We start from the raw sequence: 15,155 nt of genomic DNA on the forward strand, positions 1-15,155 counted from the left end.
CATGTGACCCTATATTGCCCGGGCTGCAACTCCCAGCATCCCTAGCCAGCATAACCAACAGTGAAGAAAGCTGGAAATTGCAAGCAACATGTAGAGATTGTATGATTCCCAGCCCTATGGTTGTGTGGAAAGAAATGGAAGGTGGGATACAAACACATTATAAAAGAATATCTTGTGTTCACAGGTCTGACCTTTATTTTCACCTGTGCTTCCAGTATAGGCCCTTCCTGGTGAAATGTTACTGTTTCCTGTTACACCCAGAGTGACTGCAAAGAAAACAGAAGAGCCTTAAGATGAATATCAATTTCAAAGCCCAACCTGAGCCTGAGCTGACACCTTATGGGAAAGCAACTTACTTTGTTTGCAGGCACACTCCACATCCTAAGACAGTGTGCCACATTAAAGGTAAAGGTTTAAGTACCCTTAAGGGGGTGATGTATCCAATTATGTCATCTGTTTTTGGGTTCAGAAGTAGAAGTGATACATTTTATGCAATATTGTGGGGTAGGAGGGTCAACATGCAGGTAGCATTGCTTCAGGTAAATCTACCCATAATGCTCTACAGATGTGCAGATGATATACTTCAAAGTCCAATGATATCAAACTATTTGCTATACCTGCCAGAATGAGAACTGGGGAGATCTTGCAACTCAGAGTAAGCTTCACCTTGCTTCCAAACACCACCACACAAGAGCTGTAGTTTTATAGTTTATTGAGGAAAAAATCCAAGTCAAAATAAAGAATAAGCATTGCAAAGTTCCAAAGATTATGGTTAATGCAGAATATGGTTCCAAAGATCTTCAGGTAAAAGCAAGAGACACAATCCTATTGGCAAAGTTCAAACCAGAGTCCCAGGTACAAGCAATGAAACAATTGCCCCATGAATCACAATGCAAGAAATCCCAAGCATACTGCTTTCCAGGCTAAGGTTATTCCATGAAGCTTTCAGGCTAATAAGCTACGTTGAACTGATGCTTTCCCTTGGTTTGCAAGAAGCCTAAATACCTTTCTAACATGAAAACATTATATGAAAGCATTGCGATGACCTTTCACTGAGCTGGCTTCTTGTCTGCCGGCCAGGCGAGAACTCCGCCTGACCCGCAAATCAAGACGAGCCTGCCGAGTCAGGTCACTATCAAGGCTTTCAGTACTTTCAGTATCAGCATGGGAAGGAGGCAAATGCCTCCCCACCTGTTCGCTATCTCCTTCGTTAAAATTCTTTTCTCCTGAGAACCGCTGTGTTGATGTTGACTCTGCACTGTCTGACTCTGCACTGTCTGTGGGAGCCGCAGGCCCAGAGATCTGAGGCACAGAAAAAGAGCCAGGAATCTGAATCCCATCATTCTCATCATCACAGAACATCACAGCCACAACAGGAGACCTCATGTAACTTTAACGGTTGTATAGGAGAAGGAATTTCAGCAGCTTCTTACTTGGTGGAATTTGTGCTTCTACACAAGGAGGAAAAGTGGAGGAGTTTTCATTCTGGTTGATGCTTGTTCTCCCGTATCACCACCTCTTTTCTTAAATGCTGGGGATGAGTCAAGATAAAAACAGGAAGTTAAGATGAGTAAAGGCCAGTCCATTTCTAAGCAGAGCTATGAAGGAATCCTTATTTGAAACACTGCAATTCATTGCTGCAAGTGCATTCTTGTATTCCTATATTTCATCTAAAGTCTAATATTATTCAACATCAGCAGTGCTTGAGCTTGATGCACCAATAGTCTGATGCTCTGTAAACTAGCTTTCTGTGTTCCTATAGATTCTGCAACACCAAATAACAACTAGCATTAACTCTGATTGATCACTCTCCAAAATTTTCAAACTGAATAATGTCGACTCAAATGCAATGGTCAGTTCACAAGCTCACCTGTAACTCATCAAGTGTTACTTCAGAAATACATCTGCATTCACTGAGTGAATTTTCAAGCCTTATGTGAGATTCCTGTTTTTATCTTGATTCATCCCCTGCAGACATAGATCCACAGTCTGGGGGTTCTCCTGTACTCAGCACTGACATGTGAAGCTCAGGTATCGGCGCTGGCTGGGAGGGCCTTTGCACAATTAAAACTTGTGTGCTAACTGCAACTGTACCTTGAATAGCCTGACTTGGCTATGATGGTCCACGCCTTAGTTACATCTAAAATAGACTACTGTAATGCACTCTATGTGGGGCTGCCTTTAAAGACAGCTCAGAAATTACAGTTAGTGCAAAGGTCGGCGGCCAAATTACTAACTGGGGCTACTTATAGGGAGCATACCATGCCCCTATTAAAGCAGCTCCACTGGCTGCCAGCGAGTTTCTGAGCCCAATTCAAAGCATAGGTTATCACCTATAAAGCCCTAGATGCTTCGGGTCCAACCTATCTTCGAGACCGCATCTTCTTCTATGAACTGGCATGGGCACTAAGATCTATCAGGGAGGCCCTCCCCTTGGTCCCATCTCAGTCTCAAGTGCAATTGGTGGGGACAAGAGAGGGCCTTCTCGGTGGTGTCTCCCCAGATTTGAAATGCCCTCCCAAGGGAGGTTAGGCTGTCTTCCACTCTCCAAAGTCTTCCGTATACAATTGAAAACATGGCTTTTTAGACAGACCTTTGACCATGTCTAGAAATTCGAGGACCTAGAGATTTTTCACAATGCACTTTATGAGACTGATATTGACTGCAGTGTGTTTTATATTCTTCGGCTATTGTTGCATTTTATTGATCTTAATTAGGGAGGTTTTGTGAGGTTTATGTTGGTTGTTGCTGCTTTCTGTTGTTGTCTTTGCACTTTTTGTATATTGAGTATTTGAACCTTTGAGTGCTTTGTGAGCTATCCCAAGTCCTTCCGGGGATGGTGATGGGGTATAAATAAAGTTGCTGCTGCTGCTGTTGTTATAATTGTTATTATAATTGTTGTTGTTATTATTATTATTATCATCATCATCATTATTATTATTATTATTATTATTATTATTTGTCTCCATGGTACTGCATTGTGGTTGAATAGTCAGTTGTTGAAATGAGCATTCTGTTTATGGGATTAATCTGTGTTTTATAAATCAGGATATGGTTCAGCACCCATGTTGGCATGACATTATTATAAGAAGCCCAACGCTACCAGGAGGATATTAAAAGGATGTGCGTTTTTTTGCTTAGGATTAAATGATGCCCCAATCTGTACTGTAAAAGACCGAGGAATCAATGAAGGGCACGTCATTTTACCAGGACCAACATACAATCAGCTATACAAGCACACAGGAACAACTGGTGATGCTTCTGTTCCCAGAAACATTTTGCCAAACCTACCCACACTGAAAACTGAGCGTAAGTAAATCATAGCTTTTAGCACTAATTCAAAATCACAACTTTACTTTTATAGAAGAGAAGCATGTGGATAGAATTGTCACATTAAACTTTTACTTCAGACTTTTGATATCTTCATCCCTACTTTTAAGCCCACAGCTTTAGAGTAAAGATCAGTGGCTAGGAATGGCTGGGACAAGTTGAACCTTGTTATCTATGGGTGATGCATAGCCAAGAGAGCGTAATAGAGAGAATGTGGCAAAGGACCACTTTGGGGGATTACTTTAAAGACTGCCAGAGAAAGTCCACCATGTGGCACCATCTCATTGGCCAAGTTGATTTGCCACCCAAAGTATTCCCACATAGTGAAGATACTGGCTTGTACATTGTTTGTACAAAAATATTTTATATCAGCATAATACCTTGCACTTTAATTGAAGATATTCCTTGCCAACTAAACACAGCACTGTGTGAGGTTTTTTTTTGTAAATTGTCTCATTTGCTTTCAACCCATTATTACTCCAATGTTAACTCATTTCTTCTTATATTCCAGAATTTATGAGAGATGAGATCACAAGAAAAATACCAAACACCCCGATGTTAAAGCAAAAGGTAATCTAGGAAAGCTCTACACACATACATACAGGAAGTCCCCAGGTTATGGACAAGATAGGTCCTGTAGGTTTGTTCTTAAGTTGAGTCTGTATGTAAGTCATAACAGGCAGATTTTTAAGTATAACTCCAGTCAAAATGTGGATTTTTAAAAGTTTTGGATTTCACAGGGAAGGGTTAACACCACTGTAATGTTTGCTTTGCTGTCTGTGCCCCTGTTCAGAAGACTTCACCTCACTTTCTGTCCCTGTGATCATTGGATTTTGAAAAAAATGGGTTGTTGAGGAATCAAGGATTAGTGATAAAGCTTCAGTGGAGACACCTCTTCCCCATGTTAAACTCTTCCAGGAGAGAATTTCCCTTCCGAGGGGTAGATTTACCTTCCTGCCTGTTGTCTCACTTCTGTTCTTAACTATGAGTCATTTGTAAGTCGGGACTGCCTATATCAGTGGCTCTCAACCTGGGGTCCCCAGATGTTTTTGGCCGTCAACTCCCAGAATCCTAACAGCTGGTAAATCCTAACAGCTGGCTGGGATTTCTGGGAGTTGTAGGCCAAAAACATCTGGGAACCCCAGGTTGAGAAACACTGGCCTATATATATGGAACATCTGTATTTTTATCCCTCTTATTTTCATTTCAAGCAATTACTTAATAACTGGCAATTTGGAAGACAACAGGTTGGGATAGGCAAGTCTGTAGCATTTTTAACATAAAGATTGGCTTAAGATAGATGGATACATTAGTAAACAACCATTTAGTACAAGAGCCATTCAAATATTATTGCACTTCCACAGAAATAAAGTGAGGATAGAAAGTTTTTATTTTCATTTTTCATGTGTCTTTTGGGGATTTCTTTCTTTTTTTTTGTACTTTATCATCAGGATGATCTTATGAGGAAATTTCCAGGAGACCGTGCCACGGACCGCCGTCTTTCACCTGGCCAGGCGATGCGTTACAGGCCAGAGATCACAGAGAATTTTAATTATGCCCCAACCTACTTGGAATATGAAATACAAGTAAGAGACATAGAATTGTAGAGGTGCAAGAAACCACAAGGACCACCTAGTCTAACCCCCTCCCGTGCAGGAATACAATAGTGAATGCTTGTTTCATATCACATGATTCCACTTTGCAAGGTGCAATATAAGTTGCATTAAAAGCTCTAGGTTTTATTTCTAACTAAACATGCATAGATTTTTCAGTCAGTTTGAAACCAAATGATCTGAATAAACTGGGGGAGGAAATGGTTCACACAGACAATGACTACTATATCCCAATAAGCAAAAGAGATAAATCTAGAAGTGTATTGTTGAAGGCTTTCATGGCTGGAATCACTGGATTGTTGTAGGTTTTTCAGGCTATATGGCCATGTTCTAGAAGCATTGTCTCCTGATGTTTTGCCTGCATCTGTGGCAAGCATCCTCAGAGGTTGTGAGGTCTGTTGGAAACTAGGCAAGTGAGGTTTATGTGTCTGTGGAATAATGTCCAGGGTGGGAGAAACAACTCTTGTCTATTTAAAGCAAGTGTGAATGTTGCAATTGGTCGGTGCTTCCAACAGACCTCACAATCTCTGGGGATGCTTGCCATAGATGTAGGTGAAACGTCAGAAGAGAATGCTTCTAGAACATGGCCATGTAGCCTGAAAAACCTATAACAACCCAAATCTAGAAATTTTGACACAGTCCAAGGGTTTGAGTTTTGTGGAACTCATTATCAAACCAAACAATGATTCAGGGCACTTCAAATAAATGCTTACATTCTCATTCCAAGTATCAGAATAAACTTGATTGCCACTATCAAACTGGAATTATACATTAGACCTTCAAATAAGCAGTTTTCTTTTCATGTCAGAAGCAACTTGAGAAACTGCAAGTCGCTTCTGGTATGAGAGTATTGGCCATCTGGAGGGACATTGCCCAGGGGATGTTCGGATGTTTTACCATCCTGTGGGAAGATTCCCTCATGTCCCTGTATGGGAAGCTGGAGCTGACAGATGGGAGCTCACCCCATCTGGCAGATTCGAACCATCAACCCTCATGTCAGCAATTCAGCAGGCACAAGGATTTAACCCATTGTGCCACCGCAGCTCCTGAATAAGCAGTTGAAATTAGAAGTATCCAAAACAATTTGAGTTGTGGCAAAGATTTTGACAGAATTCAACAGTCATAATTTGAGAACAGCAAATAACCTAGTTCTCATGAATGTGGTCTAAAAATAGATAAAAGATAAAAGTCCCAAGAATTTTTTTCAGATGGAAGTAAACAACTAATTTTATTCTAAATCTGACCCCAACTAAATATAATAAATAAATTACAGTAATGTATTTACAAAGCTGGGAAATGTGCAGAAAAGGGCAACCCAAGTAAAATGAATACTGGAAAGTTCAATACCAATGAAAGGCATTTATTTTTCAAAGAATACACACATAGAATCAGTGCCACAAGATGTCATTATAGCTACAAATCTAGACTGCTTTGAAAACAGATTAAACAAATTCATTGAATGATCAAATTCATTGGAAAATTATGTGGTTAACAATGGCAGAGGACTATTCCTCTTGTGCCCCACTTAGGATTTTTCAATAGACAGCCAGGGAAGAAAATATTATGCTGGAATAAATAGAAATTTGTTTTGAAGCAACAGCACTCCTATGTTATTCCTGCATATTTCATTTTAAAAAAATCATTTGCTAATTCATTAGACTTAGATCTCCGCATGCAGATTTTCTTCCTGCTATGCTATTTACATTAAAGAAATACTGGCTGACAACCAGACGAATTCCTATTGTTAGCATCTTGCTACTTGGATAGACATTTACGTACATGTCATTACTTAATATACAGAGGGGATCCTGAAGTCTTCAGAAAATGTATCTGAATTGAAATTAGATGCATAACTTCTAAAGTACATGGAGACATCAAGAATTCATCATATATGCCAGTCCTTCAGCAGTTTGTGGGGCACCTAGAAAATTCTACAGGAAATGCCTTCTGCACATAAGGCTTTAAAGGATTTCCTTTTAATCTGGGGCAATCTTTGGTGTACTCTCACTTTTGCACAACACTATTGAACTCTATGGAAGATGAGTGCCATGCAATTAATTTTATCTCCTCTTTGTCCATAAATGTATAAAACACGGGCACAAATCGAACACATAAAAGCTGAAATATTGGGACCAGACTGCCTTTACATCAGTGGTTCCCAACCTTTTTTTGACCAGGGACCATTTGACCAGGGACCACTCTCCAACATTAGTACCAAAAGGGTTACGAATCAGTTTTTGGTCACATTTAGATTTGGTTTGGCTATTTGGGGTGCTGGTTCAGAAAATTGCATTGGATAGAACACATCATCTCTAGTGTCTGATACAGAACATATGCCATCTAGTAGTTGCCATCTGCTTGCCCACAGAAAACCATATTTAATAAGCCTTGGCACTATAAGAGAGTTTTGTGAGACCTGTCGCTCTCGTTGCAATGGTGTAGTAATGGTGAGGCCGTGGACCATATTTTAGTCCTTGTGGACCACTGGTGCTCCATGGACCACAGGTTTGGAACCACTGCTATATATTATGTATTGTTAAGTAAAACATGTTCAAATCGTATCCCCCCCCCCCCCACACACACACATACATATGAGAAAATGTGGATTAATTCTGGAAATATATATAGCTGTGTTGTTCTGTTTTAACCGTAACACTGTTGGCCTGTTGTATCCTTCCGCTTTGCACCAGCAGATTCAACACACCATAGGTCAAACATATTTACACACAATTATGGGCCTAACTTGAACTGAAACTGAAAAGAAATAGACTGGTTTTAAAAAAGAAGGCTACTTTCCATTGCAATACCTCCTTTGACCATTCTGTCTTTCATCTAGATCCTTGAAAAGCTTCGTGATATTTTACAAACGGATTCTCTTGCAGAGATCCAAAATTGGCTATCAAAGGCAACTATAAAAGGTAAGAAGAGAACTACATTAGAATAGCTGCAGACTGATAGAACGTGAATCAATGTTTGGATGCGGCATTGTTACTCTTTAGAGTTTTTGTTTCTGCAGCTATATCTCAATGTGCACACAAATTGCCTTTGATTTTTTTTCCCTGATTGTTCCTTTTCATTACAAAATTTGATGGCTGAATGTACGAGGGATATCCAAAAAGTAAGACTGCAAGATTTCTTTTAAAATACAAAGAATGAATATTTTTTAATAAAACTTACATGGATTATAGTATAGTGTTGCACACCAGAGCTGGAAGGGCACCTTTAAACCAGTCTCACCGCTCCAGAACTTGGTTTATAAGCAAAGCAGTTTATTGAAGGATAAATGTAAAGCTTCAGCAAAAAAAAATGGTAAAAGATCAAAGAGTCAATATAAAGTATAGTCCTTAAAAACAAAGCAATAATCCACAATACCAAGATACATGCATGGAGTCTTTCTCAAAACAGAACAACCCAGGAGATTGAAAGAACTCAGCAACTAAAACATAATTCCAAAAGTACATGAGACCAGGAAACAATCTTGGCACTTGAAGCCTGAATCCACAAATATAAAACACAGAAAAACTTGAAGCTCAAGACCATGAATGCCAAACACATGAGAAAACTAGAGAGAGGAAACATGAAATCCAGACGTTTGCTCCTCTGAGATACAACAGAATCAGTCCTCTTTTATACCTAAGAAATTTTGATGTTTTTTCTGAGAACATTCTGCAGGGCCTCTTCTCATTAGCAGACACTGGGAATGGCATCTCCCTTCACTTTCTTGTCTTTGTTGACAAATTGCCCTTCTTCTATATAGCTCAGGAGAAACAGGGGAAGAACCAGGCGAGACACATCTGCAATTACTACATTCGGATCAGAGAATGATCTTGGGTTCCCTTGAGAGGTCTGGCTCAGGGCTAGAAACCTCTAACTGTAGATCTCACTGCAAATCCATTGCTGACCTGTAATTCCCAGAATCCCCAGCCACATCAGGTACAGAACCAGGGTCCTGTGAGACCTCAGGTGCTGACACAATCACAGGTTGAACCACAACACATAGGTAATACATTATTTTTCCACATAATCATCTTAAATTCAATACATTTTGTCATCCATGCAACAGGTTTTTTGATGTCTGTGTCATAGAAGTCTCATGCCACCTTTTTCAGCCAGTTCTTCACTTCGATTTTATTATTTATTTATTTCATGTACTTCTACCCCGCCCTTCTCAACCCCCGAGGGGGGACTCAGGGCGGCTTACAAAAAGGCACAATTCGATGCTTACACAGTAATACAGATAAAATATAGACAGCAATTAAAACAGTTTTAACAGTTAAAAACAATCAAAATATATCACAGTTAATAAAAAACCAATCTTATGCTCAACGTTCGCAACTCAGAGTTCATAACTTCATTCCACATTTTCCATTCCTTTCACCTCATCATCATCAGAAAAGTGTTTTCCACCCAGGTGTTCCTTCAATTTAGTGAACAGATGATGGTCATTGGGTGTGAGATTGGGGTTGTGAGAGGGGTGGCTCGAAACATCTCAGCCAAATGAAGTCAACAACTCTTGTGTTGCATGATAGGCGTATGGATGTGCATTGTCATGAAGGAGACAGAGTCCTGCCATCAGCATCCCACAATGTTTTTTTGGATGGTGCTGCAAAATTTCTTCTTGGTTTCACAATGTCTAGCAGCATTGATTATTTCACCTCTCTCCAAAGAATCAATGTGCAGAACCCTTTTTCTGTCCCAAAACCCTGAGGCAAAGATTTTTCTCGTGATGAATCACAGTGGCATTCATGCCCCTAGCATTTAGGTAGCGTGAACTTCACGATTGATGGGAAAAGGAATGAGGACACTTCACCATAACACCAGTTGATGAACTACTGACAACTGGCACTGCTCGTTCACTGCCACTGGTTTCTCGCTACACAGCAGTGATACCAACTTCCCCCATGAAAATTCCCCATGAGAGCTACATTTCTTGTAACCTTACTTTCTGGATAACCCTCATATTTTTCTTTAGGGGCGTTACATTTAGAAAAAAATGGATTCATTTACAGAAATATTAAGGCAAAAATGAACTAAATATGATGATCTGTGCATCATTTTCTTTCAGAATGAAAAAGTAAACCCAGCACCAGCTTTTTGTTAATATTATACTGTAGATCTATATTTCAAAATGAGAATTCTTGTTTACACCTAAGTGTTGAAACAGATCTACAGTCAAGACCAGCTCAGTGATTGAGCCATTATTTTTTATTTTGGAAATGTCTTGTCTGTGGAGACTTGTGCAGAATATTATCTCCCACTGCAACAGGATTAAGAAGAGCACTTTCAGGCATACAGATAACCAATTTATTCAGTTCTTGTGGGTTTTTTCGGGCTATATGGCCATGTTCTAGAGGCATTTCTCCTGACGTTTCGCCTGCATCTATGGCAGGCTTCCTCAGAGGTCTGCTGGAGCTGGGAAAAAGGGGGTTTATATATCTGTGGACTGACCAGGGTGAGACAAAAGGCTTTTGTAAGTTGGGCTAGGTGTGAATCTTTTCAACTGACCACCTTGATTAGCATACAATGGGCTGACTGTGCCTGGAGCACACTCTTAATGAAAGGTGCTTAGAAGTCCCTGCCTGTTTTTCTCTCTGCTGTTTTAATTTTAGAATTTTTTTAATACTGGTAGCCAGATTTTGTTCATTTTCATTTTGTTCACCATTGCCTCACCACCAGCTATTTTCAGTGGGACAATGAATTCTACGAACAGAAAGATGGAGTAGCTATGGGGAGCCCTCTCAGCCCAGTCATAGCTAACTTCTACATGGAACAATTTGAAAAACAAGCTCTTGAAACAGCAACCAAAAAGCCCACTATATGGTTCAGATATGTGGATGACACTTTCACCATTTGGAGCCATGGAGAAGAAGAACTCAACAGGTTCCTGGAACATCTTAACAGCATCCACCCTAACATCCAGTTCACCATGGAAAAAGAAAAGGAAGGAAGATTGCCTTTTCTAGATGTCCTAGTCATCCGTAAACCAGATCAACAATTGGGTCACACCGTTTACAGAAAACCCACACACACAGATAGATATCTACATAAAAACTCCAACCATCACCCAAGTCAAAAAAGAAGCACCATTAAAGCCTTGGCAGACCGTGCAAAAAGAATCTGTGAACCCCATCTCCTCCAAGATGAACTGAACCACCTCAACTGGGCTCTACAGGCCAATGGATATTCCACCTCAGACATCAGAAGAGCTGTAAGACCAAGAACAAGCCACAAGAGTAAAGATGAAGATCCACCCAGAGGAAAAGTGTTCCTGCCATACATCAAGGGAACCACTGATCGCATAGGAAAGCTGATGAGGAAACACAACATACAAACAATCTACAAACCCACCAAGAAAATCCAACAAATGCTACGTTCAGCAAAGGACAAGAGGGATCCTCTCACCTCTGCAGGAGTCTACCGTATACCATGCAGCTGTGGACAAGTCTACATAGGGACCACCAAACGCAGCGCCCAAACAAGAATCCAGGAACATGAAAGGCACTGCAGACTACTTCAACCAGAGAAATCAGCCATAGCAGAGCACCTGATGAACCAACCTGGACACAGCATTTTATTTGAGAACACAAAAATGCTGGACCACTCTCACAACCACTATGTCAGACTACACAGAGAAGCCATTGAAATCCACAAACATGTGGACAATTTCAACAGAAAGGAAGAAACCATGAAAATGAACAAAATCTGGCTACCAGTATTAAAAAATTCTAAAATTAAAACAGCAGAGAGAAAAACAGGCAGGGACTTCTAAGCACCTTTCATTAAGAGTTTGCTCCAGGCACAGTCAGCCCATTGTATGCTAATCAAGGTGGTCAGTTGAAAAGATTCACACCTAGCCCAACTTACAAAAGCCTTTTGTCTCACCCTGGTCAGTCCACAGATATATAAACCCCCTTTTTCCCAGCTCCAGCAGACCTCTGAGGAAGCCTGCCATAGATGCAGGCGAAACGTCAGGAGAAATGCCTCTAGAACATGGCCATATAGCCCGAAAAAACCCACAAGAACTGAGTGATTCCGGCCATGAAAGCCTTCGACAATACAACCAATTTATTAATATTATCTCACAGTAATATTGTACTTATGTCAGCTTCAAAGCATCACTTCTAAACAGAAAATGCCTCTTCTTCTGTAATGTTTTAGAGAAAGAGTTTGTGTCAAATTTCATACGCGCTGATGTGACCACACGTGATCTGTTGAACTATCAGCAAAAGCCAGAGAAGGAAAGTGAAGTGCAGAATCTGAATTTGCGGGCTCTGCTGAAATCTCAAAAAGTTCAGAAAAGAATACTAGATGAAGACAACCAGGCCAGGTAAATTCAGAGGAATTGCTCTAGGAAATGGAGCCACCATATGCTAATCATGCCAAGCATATCTTTGTCCCATTAGATGTTTTGGACTACGAGTCCCACAATTCTTTATTATTGGCCATGCTCACTTGCCTAGTTTCCAACAGATCTCACTACCTCTGAGGATGCCTGCCATAGATGTGGGCCAAACGGCAGGAGAGAATGCTTCTGGAACATGGCCATATAGCTTTGAAAACTCACAGCAGCCCAGTGATTCTGGCCATGAAAGCCTTCGACAACACACTGGCTAGGATTGATGGGACCGAAGCTTGTAACTGATTGTGTTTATCTGAAGCTTACTGCACACCCAGCATCCAAGGGGGAACACATAGGACTCTAGAAAGTCTTTGCTTATTATTTTAATCCCTCTTCAGGCAGCCCCCAAGTTACTAACAAGAAAGATTATGTTGGTTTGTTCTTAAGTTGAATTTATATGTAAGTCAGAACAGGTACATTGTTTAAGTGTAACTCTGGCCAATTTTTCCCCCGGTGTCAAGAGCAACTTGAGAAACTGCAAGTCACTTCTGGTGTGAGAGAATTGGCTGTCTGTTTTTCCATTCTGTAGGAGGCTTCTCTTATGCCTCCACATGGGAAGCTAGAGCTGACAGATGGGAGCTCACCCCGCTCCCCGGATTCAAACCACCGACCTTTCAGCACAAGTGTTTAATCCATTGCTACTACTCTGGCCAAATAGTATACATGTTTTAGCCTTGGATAGCACAGGGAAGGGTTAACACCCCTGTGGTGTTTGTTTTGCTGTCTCGGCCTCTTTCTGTCTCTGTGATCACTGGATTTTGAAAAAATTGGCTTGTTGTGGAAACAAGGATTGATGAGAAAGCTTCAGTGGAGACTTCTTTCTCCATTATAACTTTTTCAGGAGTGAATTTCCCTTCTTTGGGTTAAATTTTCCTCCTTTCCTGTTGTCTCACCCCCATTCTTAACTAGAAGTCATTTGTAAAACAGATGTCTGTAACCTGGGGACTGCTTGTAATGCAACTTGACTTGATAAGCAGAGTGGTAACTTCCATGATTTATTTTACCAGGATCAAACTTTGTAAACACAAGGTGTTTTTTTTTCCATCATTGGCTTGAGATGGATGTTTTAGTTCAACAACATAACCCTATAAACTAACCTGAGTTGCCTGTGGGCTGAGAGGGGTGGTAAATAAATATAGTAAATAAATAAATAAATAAATAAATAAATAAACATCTCAAGGGCCACATGGGTCACTTTGTTTTAGAGGGAAGCTTGTCCCTTGTTAATAAGCCAAGGTTAGTGAATGGAGGTAGGACTACACATTACAAAGAGCCAGATGTCAACAAAACACACCATGGTTTGACATTATGTCCTTTCCACTCCTTATTTTCTGCATGTAGCTCAGTATTTATCTCCCACCATCTCCTAGTCACAATCTTCATTTTTCTCTTTAGGACTTCAACCCAAGGATCAGAAACTGGTAAAGATTCAAGAGCAGGTATGTGTTGTATATTGAACCCTGAAGGAAAATGGATATAGAGACTTCTAACAACTTGCCACTTGATAAGCCACGTAACAGCTTTCACAGCAAGATAAATCAAGCTAGCTTTTTGGAGACATGGGAGGTTGTTTATTAGGGTGGGGTTGGGGGGATTTGCAGTATATTCTAACTCAAGATTCTGTCAGTATATCCCCTAACTTAGGTTTCCAAAATTTCTTTCAGAAAGGGGCAAACATAATTCACTCTCAAGTGAGAAAATCAGAATCCCAACGTCAGAGGATGTAACATTAGAAGACACTCCCAGCAGACAACCCACTCGGCAAAGTTTCCCTCACTCCCGTGCATCACTACAAACCAGCAGTCAGTTGCTGTACAGGAAGTCTCGCTCTAAGCGACACCACCTCACTTCCAAAGAAGGAGCTCGTATTTAGGACCTCTGAAAGAAGTGGGCTATTTTCTCCAAAACAACATAATGTACAGCTGCCTTTAGACCACATCTTCAAGCTCCCACTTAAAAAATAAAGCTGTTACCTAAAGCGTCACCTAAATGCACACACCAGCTCGAAATCTGGAACAGTGTGTTAAAATGGTAAACCAATAAACGTATTTTTTCCTTGTATGAGAGTTATTGACACAAGCCTTGTTCTTTATATGGAAACAAATTATGGGCATTTCCTTTGAACTGGAACAGTAGGGCTCTCAACCATAGAACTGTAAGTACTTCAGTAAACTACAAATTCTAGAATTCTGTGACAGATATAGTGGGATGAGAGCACTGTGACTTATGATATGTAGTATAGCTTTTTGTGTGTGTGGTTCTTTTAGACCTGTAATATCTACAAATGTTTTGTGATGTTGACAAAAAAAATCACTTTGCTATGCTTTTTTAGGAAAAAGCTTTTTTAAAAAAATCTCCAACTGGCTCTTGTAAGGGAATGCATAGAGTTCCACAATATATGAATATGCTGCTTTTACCATTTTGCACCATCCTCCTACTTTAGGGGATAGCAAAAAATAATGGTTAACATCTTTCTAACCATCACTGCCTTCAGAGCATTGATATGCATATGAATACATTCCTTTAAATGGGAATTTAGCCTTCAGATGGATCCAGTTGTTTCCCAACCTTCAGAAGCAACTTTGAGTCATTGAATGAAGAGTTACAGTGCCAGTGATGGGAGCTTCAATCTATATAAATAAAAATGTAATGTTTGTTTGTGGGATTAACATAACTCAAAAACCACTGGATGAATTGACACCAAATTTGGACACAAGACACCTAATTAGGCCAACGAGTGACAATCACTCATAAAAACACTGAAAAACACAGTAGAAGGGACTTAAAAAGCCAACCCCCCAAAATACATTACA

General features: G+C 40.2%; 1 protein-coding gene across 1 annotated transcript; it reads left to right on the plus strand.

Annotated features, from left to right (window-relative positions):
- Positions 1-229: 229 nt before the first annotated feature.
- Positions 230-14,215, plus strand: C5H4orf17 (chromosome 5 C4orf17 homolog). The gene is made up of 8 exons (XM_067468608.1): positions 230-411; positions 3,142-3,309; positions 3,842-3,900; positions 4,782-4,916; positions 7,780-7,861; positions 12,102-12,270; positions 13,738-13,781; positions 14,007-14,215. Exons 1-8 carry the CDS (start codon positions 294-296, stop codon positions 14,213-14,215), a joined length of 984 nt encoding a protein of 327 aa, XP_067324709.1. The 5' UTR covers positions 230-293.
- The last annotated feature ends 940 nt before the right edge of the window (positions 14,216-15,155 follow it).

Source organism: Anolis sagrei, chromosome 5 (assembly GCF_037176765.1).
Source record: "Anolis sagrei isolate rAnoSag1 chromosome 5, rAnoSag1.mat, whole genome shotgun sequence".
NCBI classification, from domain to species: Eukaryota; Metazoa; Chordata; class Lepidosauria; order Squamata; family Dactyloidae; genus Anolis; species Anolis sagrei.

What these genes read in the sequence shown, in the direction of transcription:
- C5H4orf17 (XM_067468608.1), top strand. Translation starts at nt 294, where the DNA reads ATGAATATCAATTTCAAAGCCCAACCTGAGCCTGAGCTGACACCTTAT. An exon ending in ACCCACACTGAAAACTGAGC is followed by an intron (nt 3,310 to 3,841) that starts GTAAGTAAATCA and finishes CTTATATTCCAG; the next exon opens with AATTTATGAGAGATGAGATC. An exon ending in ATCAAAGGCAACTATAAAAG is followed by an intron (nt 7,862 to 12,101) that starts GTAAGAAGAGAA and finishes GTAATGTTTTAG; the next exon opens with AGAAAGAGTTTGTGTCAAAT.